Raw genomic sequence first — 19,821 nt, forward strand, 5'->3', positions numbered from 1 at the left:
AGATGTTAGGGAGGCTACACTGTGCTGGGATAGTTATTTCTCCTTTTGGGGGGGAGGGGGAGGAGAAATTTGCACTGAACCTGTCTGCCAGAATGTTGGCAATGTCAGTGGGTTCAGTGTATTTTGTGTCATTTTGGACTAACTCTGAGCATATCTGGGAGTTTCCACCCAGGTTTCTAACATAGCTAAAGAAGGCCTTGTGATTGTCTTTTGCGTCTTTTGCGATTTTTCTCTCAAAGTTGGCCTTGGATGATTTTATGAGTGATCGTAGTTTTTTGCTAGTACTGATCAGAGATGCCTTCCCTTTTAGGGATTTTGCTCTGTCATGTAGTAGCTTCCTCCTCCTGTTGTAAAGTTTGTTTATGGCTGGGGTCCACCAGACCGGCGCCTGCCTTTGGGGAATGGGTCTTGGTTTTATTTGGGATTGCATGATCCATGCATTCTTGAAGGTGCCCATAGAAGGCATTTGCAAAGGATTCAGCAGTGTGGGTTGTGGTTTCCACTGGCCCAGGGGCCTTGAAAGATACCACTTCAGTCTTAAGAAGTGTGAAGTTTGCTTTTGAGAAGTTCTTCACTGTGGTCTTTTGTGCAGTGTGTGGATTAGGGATGTGGATTTCCAGTGAGATTAATTTATGGTCTGATCTTACCAAAGAGGGATGTACTTCCGGTGTGGAGCATTTTGTCCCCATGTTTGTGATGATCAGGTCTAGTATATTGTCTCCTCTTGTGGGAATGGTGACTAGTTGTTCCATTGCATTTGAGTTTATGAATTCTAGGAACCTTTGGGCTAGGGTGTTGGGGCTTGAGTAATGTTCCCAGTCTATGTTTGGGTAGTTGAAGTCTCCCAAAATGATGGTATTTGGAGAGACATTCATACTCTCCAGTGTCTTCAGGAAGGCTGTGTGGGGTTCCTGAGTTTGAGAGGGTGGTCTGTAGCATGCTACAAACTGTAAGGCAGTTTTGCCTATGGTTAGTTGCACCTGGATAGTCTCTGATGCTTCGTGCGTTGCCACTAACCTGGAGGTGTGGGTATCTTTGATGAAAATGGATACTCCCCCTCCTTTTGTGGTTCGGTCCAAGTTTTGGGGCGGAAAGCATGATATGAGGTAAAACCTGATTGTGCTGGGGTGCTCTCAGGAGCCTTGAACCAGGTTTCAGTCACTGCACAGACATCGATGTTCTCCGTACTGAGGAGGGCTTCGAGGGCATGCATCTTGAGGTTTAGACTTCTGGCATTGAGCAGCATTACCCTTAGTTTTTTCCACTTGTGTTTTCTAGGGAGGTAGGTTTGTCATTTGAGCCTTGCCTAAAAAAGGCACTATGGGGGTGGCAAGAGCCTTGGCCAATATCCGAAGCCCAGGGTGACAGGTGCAAGCCATCCCTTGCGAAGCAGCGTGGCTTGTCAAGCATGTCATCCCAAGCAGACAGACACTGGATCCCCTTAGAATGACACCAGTAATTAAGCCAATTGTTAAAACTGATCATTTTGTCTTTGTACTGTGGCATCATTCTTGGTGAGGGTAAGATGCTGCTCAGGGTCAGGGTCATACCGGCCTGGGCTACATAATCAGAGAGCTCCTCTATGTCTCTTTTCATGTAGTCCAGGGAGGTACGTCTCAGGTCGTTCACACCGGCATGTACAATGACTGAGTCATATTTGTACTTGCTGTGGAGTGACCTGAGTGCTTGTGTTATGTGGCGGATTCTAGCTCCCGACAGGCAGCTTACTGTGACCCTCTCCTTGTTCAGTCTGGTGAGCAGGACGTCAGTGTGCCTGACTATGGAGTCACCTATTACAAGAGTGTCTGGCATGTTGTTTGGCCTTAAGGGCTGTGACTGTTTAGCACCCTGACTTTGTGAACTATGTGTTGCATGTGCTATGTCCTGAGGTGGTGGTTGCTTGGGTGTCTGCTTTGGAGGCCTCTGTTGTTTTGGTAGATTTTTAATCAGCGCCTCCAAGTATGTTTTTGTGTGTTTATGTGTTTGGTTTGCAGTTGTGATAGTTCTATGTGAGACTGGGTTTGTGGTGTGCGTGGTTACCTTCTCCTCCTGACTGGTCTTGCCAGTACTGAATTGAGAGAGCTCAGCCTCCAGTTTGGCTATATAGTTGCATCTCTCGCATATATTTGTATTTGTTGGGAGGAGGAGAGGGTTGTCTGTGTACATGAGGCAATTGTAACATTGTCTCAAGATTCCCAGATTCACCAGCTGAACAGGAGAGGACGCCAGCAACTGACCCTTCGACATGCTAGAAATAGTGAAAAAGATTGCTGTGTAACTGAGTCAGAAAGGACCTATAGGGAAATGGGTACTCAAGGGAATTTAGGTGAATGTACTTTCGTTTGTTTGAGTGCTTTACCTGTATACAAAATGCTTTAGGAGCAAGTGCTGAGCTTATAACCTGTATAGTTAAGTCTGCTGCAGCAGTGATCATTCGAACATCTACTGTTATGGTAAGTTCAACTTACACAGCTGTACTTTATGGTGAGAACATATCTTTTGGTTTTATTTTGCTAGAATCTGTATAATGGAGACCGAGTAGGGTAATATGTGGTGTTGATTTCAAGATAGATGCTTTCGCTCAGCAGTATATACATTATTACAGCAAGGGCTAAAAGTGCAAAGTAGTGTAGCATTGTCTCGATTGATAAATAAATCTAAGCAGCAGCAGCTTAGACTGCAGACAGCATCTCACTCCAGACTGATTCTGTCATCAAAGATCTTGGGTACCTTTGTGGAAAACTCCATAACCACAACAACAGTATAAATCCAAAAGCTGAAAGCAATATAAGTCACCATCAAAGTGCAAGTCAGTAATAGCACTTGGCCAAATGACAATATATCATATACACTTTGCAGTCAGGTGCACCTTGGCTGAGGCACTAACAAGGACTAATGCAACCTCCTTCACAAACCATGTACTGCAAATACAAGCAAAAGTTGGCAAATTCCCTTTCTCCTGCTGATCACAGTGATCAGAAGCCACTATGCTTTGCTACAGTGCCTCAACAGAAATTACTAATTTGTGGTTGGCATGCAAACAAAAAATCTCCGCCATCACATCCATTTGCAGCCACCCTCCAGTGCATGTACTCAAAATTTCAGTATTATTCTGTCATTCCCAGAATGAAAAAGCCGATCGCTATTTCTTTTATTAGAACTGGCGGCATAATCTATATACTGTTTCAAGTTGCCAGTTGCCCTGTGTTAGTGTTTAAAACTAGAGAAGCTCTGCAGACTACATTTGACTGATAGAAATTAGAAGTCTGCTTGTAGTTACTTGTAAAATTAGAAGTCTGCTTGTAGTTACTTGTAAAATTAGTACTCCCTCACCTCCTTCAGTGGTATCAGCTCTCACTCGCCCACAAACTAGTAAACCATCCACTAAATGTCCCATCCCTCCAGAATCTACTCCAACCCTATCGCACCACCAGACCACTAAGATCCAGCAACAAAAATCACTTGCAGATCACTAAAGCCAGTAACTCTGCTGGTGAAGCACTATTCTCTTGCGCCATAGCCAAATTATGGAACTCACTCCCACCCACAATTACCTCCGTACCATCATGCACCAACTTCAAAACTTTATTAAAAGCGCACCTAAAAACATGCGGGCTATGCCCTTGCAACTCCCACTCTAATATCATCCACACCATCCAACTACTACCTTTCTTTCACCTCCACTAACTACCTTCATGATAGCAAGCTCAGATGCTCATAAGCCTAGTACTTATTATACAGCAGGAACTTCTCATTGTTACATTTGTTAATGCCTGTTATGTACTTCACAGATAAAGATTCTAGTTGTCTACTGATGTACTATGTTCTTCATCTGTAAATATGTTGTAAGTAATTTCTATGTTAAATTGTTAATCGCTATGTAATCCAATGTAACTACTGTCTGTTTATTTTACTGTGGAGCTTTTCTCCCCGGGCCTCCACTGAAAATGGACCCACGTCCAGTTGGACACTCCCGGTCAACAAATTTAAATAAAATAATTTTATTTATTTATTTTATTTATTTATTTATGGCAACTTCATTCTGGTGCATAAGGTGATTTTTCTGCCTGCCACTGGTATGTGGGCTTGAACAATGAACAAAAGTATTTGTTCTGCCTAACTGTGTTGACTGTTGAAATTCTGGACTTATATTTCCTCTCACCTCTCTTAAATGCAGAAGTATGCCAAAGCCTGATTTGCTGAATCATCATGCACTTGCTGTCCCTCCTCTTTCAAACAAAGAAGTTCAGGGAGAAATACAACAGCAGTGCTGAGACTGGGGTATCTGTCTGAGTTTCCAGCATTGTGAACGTTCAGAAAAATAAGTGTATTAGTTTGCTCGTATTAGAATCCAGCACATTTAAGTTTCCATTGAGAGTCCCTATAGAATTGTGCAGGGCAGTGCCAGAAATTGAGACTGTTCCATGGGTATTGCAATAGGTGGCAATTCCAGGCTTTTAGCAGTGTATAAACTGCATCAGGACCAACATCATGCTTAACTTTAGGGAAAATTAAAGTTTTCTGCAATAATTACATTATTTTGCCACAAACTTGGATTAGGTTTAGAAAGTTCAGTATCTTAGGCCGGTATTCTCTTATAGGTATATGGTTATCGAACATTGGTCAGGTTGTGACTTTTGGTTTTCCATCATAATCCTAGTGCTCACAACAGTATACTGGACACTGTCCTTTTGGTAACATTCAACAAGAGAGAAGCAAGGCTAGGTTATCTCTGTGGTAAGTATAAAACAGTACAGGAGTTAATGATCACACAGGTAGTCGGGAGTCAGTAAATGACATCAGAACTACTGAAAGCGCACATTGAAAGCCTTGATAATGCAATCAGTAGAAATGGCCATGCACACTAATTAAGCTACTTGTCAATTAATCATACCTACTGCTTGATTTAAAGTATAAGATGCACCAAAATAATTTTTGGAAAGGAGCGACCCCTCCCCTTGCATCCCCAATGTGGAAGGCTGACCCTCCCACCATGCTAATATTTGCACGACTTCACAAACTTGAAAATATAGAAGCATGTGCTAATATATAGTAGTGACTGTCTTCCCTTGTCATAGCTTGAATGATGTAATGCTACTTGTTTGTCAGGACGTCCAATTACTTGGCAGCACTCAGTGACATTCAGTAGGTTGGACTCAAGGAGTTGTTATCTGTACGTTAGGTCTTCATTTGGTTGTCCTATTCTCATGTAAACACTGCAGCTTGTTTGTCAGTTCGGAGACTATATAGTTATGACAGCAAGGAATTCATTTTGCTGCAAGCCATAAGTGTGGTCCTTGTTGTAGTAGCAGCAGAGGTTATCCAGGAAGGAGATTTCTGCTTGCTAGTACATTCAGCTAAGATGCTGTCAGTAAACTGCTTGCTTTGCAGAGTTATAGGACACTGATCCCCTCATAAATAAAATAATAATCATAATGAGCAATGATCAGGAGTTTGTTTTCAGATTTTTCTGATTCAAAGAAGATCTTTCCCATTAAGTTTTATTTCTGTAGAACACAGAGATCGTATGTTGATTTTTACATTTCTTTCTTCCTTCCCATGTTGGTGGCACTCTGAAGGTTATGAGCTGCAGGAACTTTTGGTCTTTGCTTTGCCCACATCAGTAATCATGTTGCATGGTACTACTCAAGCTGTTCGAAGTACCACACACTTTTTGTAGTCATGACTCCCAGGGATATTCTAATGAATGTGCTGGCTTTTTCCTCTGCATATACAGCTGTTGTTGGAATCACAGCACCTACATTTTATAGATGATTTGATTTGATTTATTTACATTTGTTGACCTAGTGACCTAATGAATGTGTTGGTCTAAGGAGTTGGTTTCCCTTGTGGAACGACTAGCTTTAATGATTACTATGTAGTCCTCATGTGATGAACAGTGTTGTTCAAAGAAATCAGCAAGAGGCATAGCAGGGATTCTAGAGAAACACCTGTATTGCTAATAGTCTAGTCATTATATGTACTAGAAACAGTACATTTTCCATTAATTAGATTGTCTAAGAACCAGCTGCAGACATTGGCTGATAAACCATAGTGTTTTAGTAGTAGAATGTTGTGACTGTCTCAAGGGCTCTTTTCAGGCTTACATAAGTAACTCTAGTTAATTATCCCTTTTCTACATTTATTTCATTTGTTAAATGGCTGTTGAAGTATTGAACTTGGGTCAAAACCACATTGTTTATCTGAAAGTAATTCAAGTTTCTGAATGTAACCTATGATTTGTGTATGGAGTATTTTTTCTAACAAAAAAAATGCCAGTGGATTAAGTTTATCTATAGGTCAGTAGTCACTAGCAGACTTTGGTGATGAGGCTTAAATGATTGTGCTAGGCTTTCTGTAGTCAGTGATAAATAGAAAATGTTTGCTACAGGTCTGCATATTACCTATATGTTGAGCGTGAATGTGAGAGGAGGAAGAATAATGTGAAAGTTTTGGTTGTAGTGACAATTGAATATATATGTAGAAAATGTATAACGTCTTTCTTGATGACTGTTTTAAAGCAAAAGGGAGGATATGATAACAAACTGTTGAAAGTATTTTTAGGGGTGGATAGAGATTAGTAAAGGAGACAGTTTGAGGATTTATGTGTTAACTGTATTGTCTGGAATAGCATTTACAATATCTGAAGTAGTAAGCTTAACAATACTACTCCTTGGAACTGTTTTCGCTGAAGCTGGGCTCTATACAGTTTCCCAGAATCATTTTTATTATCTGAGATCTCTTGCCTTTTCCTGTAGTAGTTGGCCTTTGTCTGATGGGTATTAATTTTTTGTTGATTTTAGGTTTTTAAAAGTTATTTAATCATCTTGTTACTTGGGTCCTTCCAGTCTTTCCATGCCCGGTCTATTTTTAATTTGCAGAAATAGTTCAGAAGTTAGCAAAGGAGCTATTTTACCTTTGTCTTCTGATTTTAGTGGGAATAGTTTCTCTTAAATTGTGCAAAGTATATTGTAAAAAGATTGTAAGGACAGGAAAGGGTACAGTAGCATTATAGAATGGTGATCTATCAGCTACATTTAGATGTGTAATGAGTACACCTTCACAGGATTCTGTTGTGTATCTCACAGAAGCAAACGCTGGGACAGTTTCATAGATATAATTTCCCAGGATGCAGGAGCGCCCTTAGGTCAACTGGTAACCTAGGCAAAAGGGCTCCATGGCGTCTCCACCACACCACCCGGTGCCCCCATCCTGGTCTACCTCCACCAAATAAATACTGGAAAAGTGCCCCTCCTGGAGTGGCGACCTAGGCAGCCGCCTAGCTGGCCTATGCCTAAGGCCGGCTCTGCTAGGATGTAATCTTTTAATGTATTGAGAATTAATTTAAGAGTTTGGATATGTTCAGCTGTAGTTGTTAGTACATCTAGGTAGAAAATCTTCCATTAGTTGATCATCATTTAGTACCTTCATTTACACCATGGGCCAGGTTAAAGGTAGTTACCAGTCTGTTGATCTGTTTTTTTCAATTGCCCAGTCCAGTCCAAGTAAATGTTAGCTGGAATGATCAGTTTGTGATGTTTAATAAGAGGTGCAGTTTTTTCTAAAATATTTTTAAGAGTTGTTAATATTCCTTGGGGTTGGATATAAACTCTTGCCACTAGTGTCTTCCAGAATTACCTAGTAGTATTTCTGTAGGTGATCAGTTTAGGCATTTAACATTAGTAGCATTACTTTATCAGTCAGTTTTGGTGAAAAGCTGGTACTGTTTTTCATGAGCGGTAACAATCCTCTTACTTGCTTTGGTTCTGTCCTGTTGTCATTGAAAATAGTATAGTTTAGAGTGATGTTAGAGGGGAACCATGAGTCATCCTTTACCCAAAATCTGGTAATAGTCATAATTTTCACTTGTTTTTGTTATAATTGTTTCCGTTTGCTTGTGTTTGCTAATTTTTGTTTAAAAATGCAATTAAGGATTTATTTGTAGTGTTATTGGTTGTATGTGAGAATGCCTAAATATTTAGTTGGGTATCTCCTGAAAGAATTATTGTCATTGCTACTAGAACTAGTATAGTTTTCTGAAATGTAAATAGTGTGTTAGATGGTGAATATCTTTATAGTAAGTAACCTATTGTTATAATGGATTTCTTGGGGATTAAGTGTATACAAGTGCAGTAGTTTGTCCGTCATACTGAAATTTGTATAATTATATGTAAGCCTACTCTTCTATAGTGTCGCTTCCTGAGCATGCCTTCTAGCTGCTGCTGTGTATATTTAACTGCCAGTCCATGTCAGTACCTGATTTTTACTTTTTAACTAAATATCTAAAAACAGTGGGTCTCAGAGAGAAAGAGATGAAAATAGAAACTCTTCTAGTGAGCTCCAGTTTCCTGTTCTACATATTGTGGCATAATTCCCATTGTTTTTATATACTTGTGAACCATATAAGCCCACTGATCAAAGTGTCCCATCTTCAGAGCAACCTGGGAGCACTATCTGTTAAAGTTACTTACTTGAAATCACACAGTAGGCACATGATGTGGAAGAAATCAAACCTTGACTACAAGAAGCAGTTTGTTGATGGCTCAGAGCTTTAATCCTGTGTATTAACTGCCAGGCAGTTCTGTTTATTTTTTTTAGACATAAACTATTAACAGTTGTCATTCTAGTGGTCAATTACCTATTGTTAGGAGGATTCTAGCCTAATAAGGACAGAGGAAGAGCTCACATATGCTGTGCTACTGACCATAGTTTGATTAACAACCTGAGTGCTAGAACACGATCTGGGAGTGTAATGGCCATGGCTATTGACCATCTCAGGAATATTGGGATATTGGCATTGGTTCTGCACTGCATGGTAGTCTGTGGCCGCACCACACACTGTGTGTATGTGTGTGTGTCTATGTTTATGTTTGAGTATGACTAAGCAGAAAGAAGTCTGCAATGAGGCACTTATGGGGAACCACTTACCTTTTACCCTCTAGAGGGAATACACAAAGTGGTGGCAAGGAATGGACTGCCCACTCTTAATATCGCAACATGAGAAGGGATAACAAGAGAAAGAAATGGTCAAATGATCGAGATTTGTGTCTTTGTTACTTATTCCTATCTTCTGAAAACTGTATTTTGTAATTATTTGTGCATAACTGAGTTTTGTCCTTTGGTTCCATTTAAAATCTAAATGTTTTCTGCTTAAGGTCTGCTGCTTATTCTCTTGTTTTTGTCCCCTTTTGAATTGCAGTGGCTGCTTTGTAGCTTGTTCTCGTGTAGCTTCACATTAAATATGTTTTCTAGTATCCCTTGTGCGCCTGAACTGCTTGCTTGCTTGAAGTTAGAGAGGATAATTAGGGAGACTAATAGTTGCAAATCATTCTCAGTGCACACGAACAGAACTGCACGCTCTTGAGGACTGAAAACTTTGTTTCATTTTGCAGGGAGAAGGCAGAACAAACCATCTGGAACCGCCTAAAGCATTTAACAGCTATGAAACATGAACGTTGCAAATCTGAGGCACCACTTGTAATTGGCATCTTAGGTAATTGGACATGAAAGCTTAAGACTTCACTGTTTTGTAAGGTATTGTATCTCTTGAAGTAGAAAGTGTAGCAAAGTTCCAGGAGTCCTAGGACTTCCAATAAACCCAGTTTAATTCCAGCCATTGGCATTTGTAGCCTTCAGGAATTGTAACATACTACAAGCATGTTTTGGGAGTCTTCATGATGCATTATAATAAAAAAATATCCTGTGTACTTTAAGCAGTTCTACATCCATAAAAAGTAATACACAATTATTAGTGTGAGGCATTGTCTACCTTAATGAGCTGCAGCAGGTAATACTGTGCGTGGAAGATGGCTGCTAATGGCTCATAAATATCTTTGGCACTTGTAAAATAAAATATCTTGACACCTCTATAGGTTCTAAATGCATTTCAGAGAAAATGTTTCTAATGCAGATATGCAAGTGATGTTCAGTTCCATGTAAATTTCCACATTGCAGTTATAATTAGATATCCTGGCATAAAGCTGCACAACATATATGATAGAGAACACTGTGGCATTATTAGCGGATGTATGTTTTTGGCTTCAGCAATCTAAGTTGTGATCATCTTAATCTTACACATCCTTCCTTCCTGTTAATATAATAACAAATGCATGGTTATTTTGTGATTCATAGTCTCACAAGATCCCTTTTACGAAATGTTAGTGCTGTTTTTTATTCTAGGAAACCCCTCTCACTGAACATGGAGTACACTGTCTTTCTCTAGAGCCATTCAGTGAGAAATTGTTTATACACTCACTGAAAGAAGTCTTTCACTGTACATGGAGATGTCTAGAGATGGTGCTTGTGCTTACTTCTGCGGCTAGATGCTTAATGTTTAGTAGGTTTGTTTGAATGGAGAATGTAATGGTTGGACTACTAGAGGTAATATTATTTTTATTTCATTGTGTATGCTTATTTAGAAACTAGCACTGATCCCTGGCTTGTCAGAATGGGAGGTTTCGGGAAATGGGAGGTATAAGAGGAAACAGCTTCACTCCCTGGAGGAGCTTGTCACTGAGGACACTGACTTGAAGTAAGAGAAGGATCCCCTTAATGTCTGTACAATGACGCCTCTTTCGGCAACGTTTTGGAGCTATTTTGCTGGAGGGGTGGCTAGACCACTGAAGCATCCCCTACGGAAGAGTCAGTATTTCTAGAGGCCTTTGGTGTAGGCCCATCCACGCCTTGGGTTGTTTCCTGTCTGGATGCTGTTTATAGACCTTGTGTCCTGAAGGGCCTGGAAGGAACCTGACAAAGTGGAGGCCATCCCCAAGAATCCAGATAAGGTTCTCGCTCCCCCCAAGGATATTCCACAGTTGAGTAAGGGTCTAGCTGTTGATGCCATAGTGGTGGTGGCAGCCACCAAGAAGACTTCTAAGGAGAGCTCCTTAGTTTACCCCCCAAACAGGGAGTCTTGGGCATTGAATCATTTGGGGAAGTGTTCCTGTGCCTCACAGCTCTTAATTACCTGTCACACTTAGTATGATTTCAGTGAGACCTAGTGTCAGAAGTGTCAAGAACCCTCAACATGCAGCAGTCTCTGAAAATGCAGAAGATGCTGGAGACTCTGTTGTCTACCCTTGTTTCCGTTGCCATTGTTTCTATGAGGCTTATCTCGAAAGTGGCCGATGGAGCATCTCAGGAGGCAGGCTCTGGTATTGCCATGCAGCGCCATGCTTGGATGCATTTGCATAACTTCGTGGGCTGTTTCAATGTGATCTTTGTTAATGCTCCTTTTGACAGATCCTTCTTGTTTGGGCCAAAAGTTAAAAATGCTTCGACAAGGAGCAAACCGCATGGGAAGACACTGTCTGCCACTGGAGTATGCTTTGCTACCTCCCAGTGGACTTTTCAAGAAATCAGAAGGGGGGATAAGCATCTCTTCTTCAGGAAATCACAGCACTCTTCCCAGGATGAACCTCCAGAGGGTTCAGGGCTTCAGAAGGGATTTCCCTGGCAGGTCCTTTCAGCAGTCCTGAAGGATTGCTCGACGGCTGTTCTCTGGAGGCAGTTGGAGGTCGTCAGACTCTCCCACTCAAAAGCTTGGGAGGCCAGCACCTCAGACACCTGGGTGCTGAGAGTCATATCTATAGGTTATTATATTCCCTTTTTAGAAGTTCCAAGTTGTCACCCAAAATGTCTTTTGGATGTTCTACCCTATCGAGACTATATGCAGCTATTGAGATTCGCAAGCTGCTTGCAAATTGAGTCATTCTGGAGGTCCCACCAGACCAAAAAGGATCCATGGTCTGTTCCAGGCTCTTCATATCCCATCTGCCCCCCGATACCCATAATTTAAACATAACCAAACCACACTCACAGAGTTCAAATCACCCAATCTGCTATACTGATTACAAGTAACCCCTCCCATTACAAATTACTAGCTATCTACAACACATTTGCACACACACATATATAAATGACTACCCAATAGAAACATACCCTGTAAACACACCAAACATTTCATACATAACCCCTAACCTCGAATACGTTACATTGTAATATACTAATACCTTAACAAACAAGAATTTAACTTCCTCAATACTGACCATTTTTCAAATAATTTATCAAACACAAGTACTATCATGTTTGTACATGGTCTTATATTAACTTTATTCCTCACGATTACAGCTAACCTCACCACATACCATTTCCAACTAGACAATCAGTATATAAAACAAGCAAAAACATTTAATAACTCTACCCTAACAACACTTATTAGCTTTTATGTGTCCCCATCATCGTTTATAACCACACTCACAGACCTGAAATAACACTGAGTACTCTTTACAAATGAAAGCCTCCATAATATTTCCTTTAAAACTCACAAAAGACTATTCAAACATTTTCAATTGCTCAGTCACATAGCAGCCAAATGTATGGTTAGTGGTGAAATCCACCCAAACCCAGTCTCCGAACACATGATCTCATTAAACTCCCCAAAGCCGATCAAACTACCTACTCCACATAAAAGTTCTGAAATACTACTACTAAACCTAAATCTTAGAAGTATGCTGAATAAACTACACAAACTCCATGCAACTCTCTCCCGTTAGAACCCAGACAATTACCATCCTTACTGAAACCTGATTGAAACCACATATACCAGACATAGAAATAACCCCACCTTCTAAGAGCTGATAGAATAGAAAAGAAGGGAGGTGGTGTAGCAATTCTCTTTAAGAACACACTCAACTTACAAGCTGTAAACATAAGTATTACTAACATTAATAATGCAGAGCTACTCATAACCAGATTACAACTAAACCAGAAGAAACATATAAATAGCCGTCTACACCCCTCCAGAAAACAATTCCAGTACAATTGAAATCATTCTCCAAAACATCACAAAAGCCATATCACAGGAAACCATTACTGCAGGAGACCTTAACACAGACTGGATGACATGTAACTCTGACAATCCTCATAACTACCTTAAGCTCCATGGTTTCACTCAAATGATTTCTCACTCAGATTGACAAGAAAACAGATAAACAATATATTTTGGACTGGTTCTTAACGAATAAACCCCAGTATTACCAAGTAGCAGGGTGTCTCCCAGATCAGTTAAGTGACCACTTTGGAACCGACTTACTGAGAAATTAACAGTAACCCTACTAAACTAATCAACTTCCACCAAATTCGTAATAAGAAAAATCTTAACTTACAGATTCTACTTAATATTCTTGAAAATATAGACTGGACTCCTGTTAAACAACTGTCCTTAAATGCTGCTGTGCAACACATCAATGACACCATCCTTACTGTTCTAAACAGACTTCCATCTCCAAGAACAGTTCATGTCAAAGCCAACTACACACCATAGTTAACCCATGAGACTTGTACCCTCCTAAAACAAAGGGACAAAGCATGGCAGACTTGAGCTAAAAATAAATCCCTCCAAAACTGTTTAATTTATCAGCAACTTAGAAACAGTGCCAAACACCAACTTAAACTAGACAAACAGCACTACTACTCTTAATTTCTACAGCTGTTTTACATCTATGTTTTATTCTTGTCTTGCGGCCTCAGCTGGACTAATGTCTATATTTAAATGCTATATTTTTAACTGTATAATGCAAGTAATACTTAACGTGGAGCTTTTTTCCCTGGACATCAGCTGAAAACGGACCTGTGTCCAGTCGGACTCTCCCGGTCAACAAATGTAAATAAATAAATAAATAATTCACAATGGAAATAGAAAATTAATCCACAAAAATTCTGGAACACAGTCAATAACATACATCGTCCTGGCCAAACCACATCCTCCCCCAACTTACCTGATAACACAAACAATATTGCTGAACAATTTAACATATTCTTCACTGAAAGTGTTTTAGTGCTGACTAAGAATAGCAAGTCTCCCACAATGCCAACACTCAACAATCCAAGCAATGTTGTAGATGCATTCTCATTTCAGACAGTCCCAAAACAAACTATTGCAAAACTATTAAAGAAGTTGAAACCCACTTCACTGGCAGCAGATAACTTACCAGCAGAATATCTAAAATTAACAGCAGCTGTTATTGCTTTCCCTGTGTCAGTACTTATAAACCGCTCTGTAACAAAACAGTATGTCCCAGCTATTTGAAAAATTGCATATATTACACCATTATACAAAGGTGGTAATTTAACAAAACTAACAAACTACCGGCCCATTGCTATACCTTCACCACTTTCTAAAATTCTGGAAAGGTGTATCCACTTTCAACTTCTTAAACACCTTCTAAACGGTAATCTTCTCTCATCATTACAGCATGGATTCCAACCACATCGTAGCACTACTGCGGCTCTTTTCATTTTCAGTAATACTATAAATAAATTCAGAGACGATGGCAAAATAGTGTCTTCAGTCTTTTTGGACAAGTCTAAAGCAGTTCTATTCAGTTTCCCATCCTAAGTCACTGTCCAGTCTGAAAAATCTTAATATCAACCCTGATGCTGTTAACTGGTTTCAAAATTATCTATCTAGCCGCCAACAAGCTATGAAATGGAAGCAAGATCTATCCCCACTCCATACTATTATACTTGGGAGTCCCTCAGGGTTCAATCCTAGGGCCCCTCCTCTTCAGCATATTCATAAATGATCTTAATACCACCTCCTCTCAAACATCTATCATACAATACGCAGATGATTCAACCCTCATATGTGCAGCATCCACAATAACCCAACTTCTTACAGTCACACAAAAAGCATTCTCTGATATTGAAACGTGCCTAGCAAACTCACAACTCATTTTCAATCCTAATAAAACTAAACCTATGATCTTTCATCCATCTAAACCTATTAACCTCCCAGCTAACGTTTATATCACTGCCAGTAATAATACTAGGATTTTCCCAGATTCCCAAGCAAAACTATTAGGCATCATAATCGACAACAGACTAAAATTTGACATACACATTTCTAACACAATCAAAAACGTTCACAAGAAAATGGGAACAATGTATAGAAACAAAACAATTCTTAACAGACGCTGCAAGAATAGCCATAGCTAGAACCCACCTTCTCTCCTCACTCTTATATGCATCCCCCATACTTACCAACCTCAAAAGTCAGAACTAAGTAAATTAGAATCATGTTATAATAAGATTGCCAAATTTGCAACAGATTCCACACATTCAACCCATCACTGTCAATGCCTAAAAAAAATCTTTGTTGGTTGGAACTACCTCATATTATTAACTATAACTAGTTAATAATGGCTCACAAAGTAATGCACAATTCTGACAATGTACCTGCCCTAAAAAATCTTCTACAACCCTACTCTAACATTCATACTCTTTGATCATCTAACAAAGACTTACTCCAAGTAATCAAAGTATCCAGTATAGCAGGCAAATCTCTCTACTCTAACTTTATTGCTAAAAATTGGAATACCCTTCCACATAGTATTAGATCCATAAACAATCGTAATCATTTCACAATATCTCTCAAAAGACACTTGGCTTTGCACATGTAACACTCCAGGTTAGTTATTAACTTAGCATTACTTATACAACTTGGCTGTACATACTAACTGTGTTAACATATCCCTTCTAGCAACACTACTTCTCTATAAGTAGTTACAGTCCTAGCTGCAACTCTCACCATGGAAGTATTATTAACTATGCACTACTTTGCCTAAGTGATTCTTCCTGCTTAATTTCCTAACTAATGTTATGTTCCTCCACATATATAAATTCAACCATATATTTGTCTATATTCAAGTGTTTAAAGGCTTGTTCTATTTGATACTATGTATATATTTTTGTTTTTACATTTTTATCCTGTAAATATGTTAACAAGCATTTTTTTGTCAATTTTGAGTATAATTTCTATTACTTGTGATAATTTATAGGTAAGCTTAGACTGGAGCTTTTCTTCCCGGGCCTCCACTGAAAATGGACACTGTCCCAGTCAGACCAACCCGGTAAACAAATGTAAAACAAATAAATAAAAAACAAATTATTTTTAGTTTCAAAAAAGACAAAAGGCCTCAGACCAGTTTTGGATTTAAGTAAATTAAATCAGATCATCAAAAAGACCAAGTTCCGGATGGTCACTGTGCAGTACATCTTACATTTTCTGAGGAAGGATGATTGGATGTGCTCTATAGACCTCAAGGATGCCTACCATCACATAAAGTTAGATGGATAGATAGGCATTCCAGGAGGTTTCTGCACTTTTCACTGGGGGCCAGTCATTACCAGTTCAAGGCCCTGCCATTTGGTCTCACCACAGCCCCACCAGTGTTTACCAAGTGCAAGGCAGTGATCACAGCCTAGCTCAGGCTGCAGGGATTTCAGGTTTTTCCATACCTGGACAGTTGACTCCTCACCACCTCCACAAGGGCATTGTTAATCGCGGCCAGGGATTCTTTACTCCAACTGTGTAACAATTTAGGCATTACTATTAATTTTCCAAAATCGAGCCTTCAGTCATTACAAGCTTTAGAATTCATAGGGTGGTATTTTGAGGGGATCAACCAAATCTGCAGGCTCCCGAATTCCAGAGTTTTCAGCCTTCAGGCTCATGCCTTGTCAGTGCTTGCAACTCTGAAGCCTCAGGCACAAGCATTTATGAAACTTGTGGGTTATATGGCAGCATTTTATAGGGTTGGTACCTTTGGCCAGATAGCACATGAGGCTCTGCAGTGGACTCTGACGACTTAGTGTTCCTTTGTTACTCATGCCTTGGACTTTCCCATGTGGTTAACGAAGGTATGTCACAATATGATTCATTGGTGGTTGCAGTTTGCCATGATAACTGATGGGATTCATGATTTCTTCTCCCTTGACCACGGTCACCATGGAGGCCTCCTTCCTGGGGTGGGGGGTGAGCGTTTGTTAGCAAACAGTTCATAGGCAACAGATCAACAAAGTTGCTGTATGCAGATGATGTGGCATTACATAGACACTCTGAGCAATAAGTTCAGCAAAGAGTACAGATAGGACAGTTGTAATGGCAACAAATAGGGGAAATCAGAAGAAGCTGTGAATTGAGATAGGGAAAGTAATGGAACAGGTTAACACCGTCAAATATATTTTTTTGTTTCTCAGTTGTTGAGTTAGGTGTTTAGTATTGTTTAGGGTATTGTCTACATTGTTTTGTTGCAGTATTTTTTTTTTGTAGTGAATGGAAAACTGTATTGCCTATGAGTTTAATTTCAGCAGGATCAGAAATGATCAAGACAAAGAAGTCAGACAATAGTCATTTTATTACAGTAAAATTAGACAGTGCATATAAAACAGCATAGTATAATTTAAATAAAGCAATTCATCATAGTATCTTGAGAAATAACAGAATTAATATATCACCAATAAAGGTAAAAGCTTCATCCTTGCCAATACTTTGACTGAGAAGCCCCTTTTCAGTCAGACTGGAGTATCTTTCAAGAAAATCCCTGGGTAGTGCATCTACTCCACAGGCTTCTGTCTGACTGAGCGGAAAATAGCATCTTTTAAAAGCCAAACAGAATTAGCAAAGATTATGTTGAAACAAAACAGGTGATGTGAAGTTATTCAATCTCGTCTTCATTCTTACTGATGGGGTTCGGAGCTGATCCTTGGCTCCGAGTCAGCCAATTTGCAAAACTCGGGGTATCTAACAGCTTGAGGCCAAAGCCCTATTCCACAATGCACCACTACTTTCCCCAGATCTAGTTTGCCGCTGCAACTGATCGTGTGATTCTCTACAGCTCAGGCCGTTGGAGAGTAAGTTTACTGTTTTGTGCTAACAATTTCAGAATATTCCTATTTTTTCTTGTTAGTTAGTGGTACCATAGACCTGTAGCTAGGACAGTTTATCCGTTTACGGATTATATCTCTTTTTGGTCTTAAACCACCTCTCTAGTTTGTTGGGTGTTGGCCCCTGTTTTTTTTTTTTTTTTTTTTTTTTTTGTATCTGTGTGTAGCCATTAGGCTTATTTGCCTTATCCTTTAGTCGAGTTAGACTTTTGCAGTTGTTAGCCAGTTAGGCTCTTAGCCGTTTTTAGGCTGTTTTCTGTTATTTACCTTTAGCCTGTTAGGCTTATTCTGTGTGTGCTATAGAGAATTTGCTGCAGTAAGCTGCCTTTTTGTAATTGTAGCCGGTTAGGCTTAGTTTCATTTGATGAAAGTATATTGTTGTTTTCTTTGCTGACCACTGTATTCTTGTTACTGTGTCTGAGAAGGCAAAATCAGGGTTTAAAAGATGCCTTAAATGCAATCAGAAGATGTGTATAACTGATGGCCACTCCACATATGTTTATTGCTTGGATGAGGTCCATCTACAGGAGGTTTGCTTCATCTGCCATGGTTTCAGCGCTAGAGTTTTGGCTGAAAGGAAACGTAAGTTAGTGGAGAGTGGATTGATTGTCTGCTTTTCAATCAGACTTGAATTCTGCTCCAGAGAAACCAAAACCTTCTTCACCAGCTTCTTCAACTAGTTCGGGTCCGAAGGGCTCTTCGGTTCCGAAATCATCCAAGAAAGCTTCTGTCTCGGCTCCATTGTCATTGGAACTGACCATACAGGTAGTTGGTAGGAGCCAGTCCCCAGTCTTGGAACCGGTATCTCCTACCTTGAGAGCCCTGATTCTGGGCTCACCGGCCCCGTCGGTGGTTTCCTCTCGGGCTTCCAGACTCTCTGATTCGGACGTGGATCGAGTGGTGCAGAGACTTTTACAGGATGCAGCGCTCGGCTTCGACTCAAGCAGCTTCGGAACAGACAAAGTCCTTTCCCGTTGTTTCTGCTCCTCCTCCGACTCGAATCGAGACATCGGAGCCGGAGGAGGGTATTCACTCGTTTGTGGAACCGTCGGTGCCAACGCTCACTTGTGACCTGTTGGTACCGACAACCCTGATGTCCAATGCTCCGGCGGAGAAATCTGGAAGACGACACTCTCCTGTCTGTTCCGGGGGGAGGGGGGGGTTGAACCAATACGTCGGTTCCGACTCTCCCCTCAGGGCTTCGGCACGGATGAGTGTGGCTCTTACCTCTGGTTCGGAGCTGGCAGTTCTGGTGCGGGAGGTGTCTTCGGACCCGGGTGCTTCCTCGCATCGGAGCTGTGGTGCCTTCGATGTCATGAGGAGGGCTTTGTCCCCTCGGACTGCCACAATCTCTGATATGGCCACCTCCTCCTGAAAAGCACCTGAATCTTCTCCGCTACCACAGATCCACCATAAGCGTAGGGACCCAGAGCCTCAGGATGCCCCTTTGGGGGAACCCTGCTCTTCCAAGACCTCCCCAGAAGTTCCCACTGGGGAGGTCCCTCGGAAGAGGTTATGTAAGAGGAGACATTTAGATTCCCCCCAGGAATCCATCACGTCCGACACCGATTTGGAGGAATCAGAAGGGTCCCCAAGGTCCCCCTCTGAGGATATCTCCTTTGGGGATATCCTTGAGATTCTTAAGCAGAGGGGTGACTGGCAGGCTCTAAACCCTACCGAGGACGAATCAGTGTTCCTAAAGGCTTTCGGTCTCGACCCTCCACCTCATGGGTGTCTCCGCCCTTCGATGAGTTGATGGATCTTTTGTCTCGAAGGGCGTGGGAGTCATCGGATTCTATGGAGCCTGTCCCTAGGAGGCCCAACAAATACATTTCAGCACCTCATGAGAAGTCCTTTTTATCCAAACCCATCCCTGTTGATGCCATGGTGGTGGCGGCAGCTACTAAGAAAGAAATGTCAGAGACTTCTGCGTCTGTCCATCCTCCTAATAGAGAATCTAGGATCATGGACAGATATGGGAAGCGCATGTTCAGTTCTATGACCTTTGCCCTTCGGTCACTGAACTATCTAACCCACTTCACAAGGCTTCAGAGAGATCTCCTGAAGGAGCTTGGAGATACTCTCCAGGGTGCA

General features: G+C 40.7%; 1 protein-coding gene across 1 annotated transcript in view; it reads left to right on the forward strand.

Annotated features, from left to right (window-relative positions):
* Window positions 1-19,821, forward strand: part of CDK5RAP1 (CDK5 regulatory subunit associated protein 1) — a 650,459-nt gene that overhangs the window by 94,726 nt on the left and 535,912 nt on the right. The window contains exon 4 of the mRNA XM_044089012.1: window positions 9,393-9,493. Within this exon, the coding sequence (XP_043944947.1) occupies window positions 9,393-9,493 (101 nt within the window). The remainder of the gene's footprint in view (window positions 1-9,392; window positions 9,494-19,821) is intronic.

Source organism: Protopterus annectens, chromosome 12.part0 (genome assembly GCF_019279795.1).
Source record: "Protopterus annectens isolate FY-2018-M chromosome 12.part0, PAN1.0, whole genome shotgun sequence".
NCBI classification, from domain to species: Eukaryota; Metazoa; Chordata; order Ceratodontiformes; family Protopteridae; genus Protopterus; species Protopterus annectens.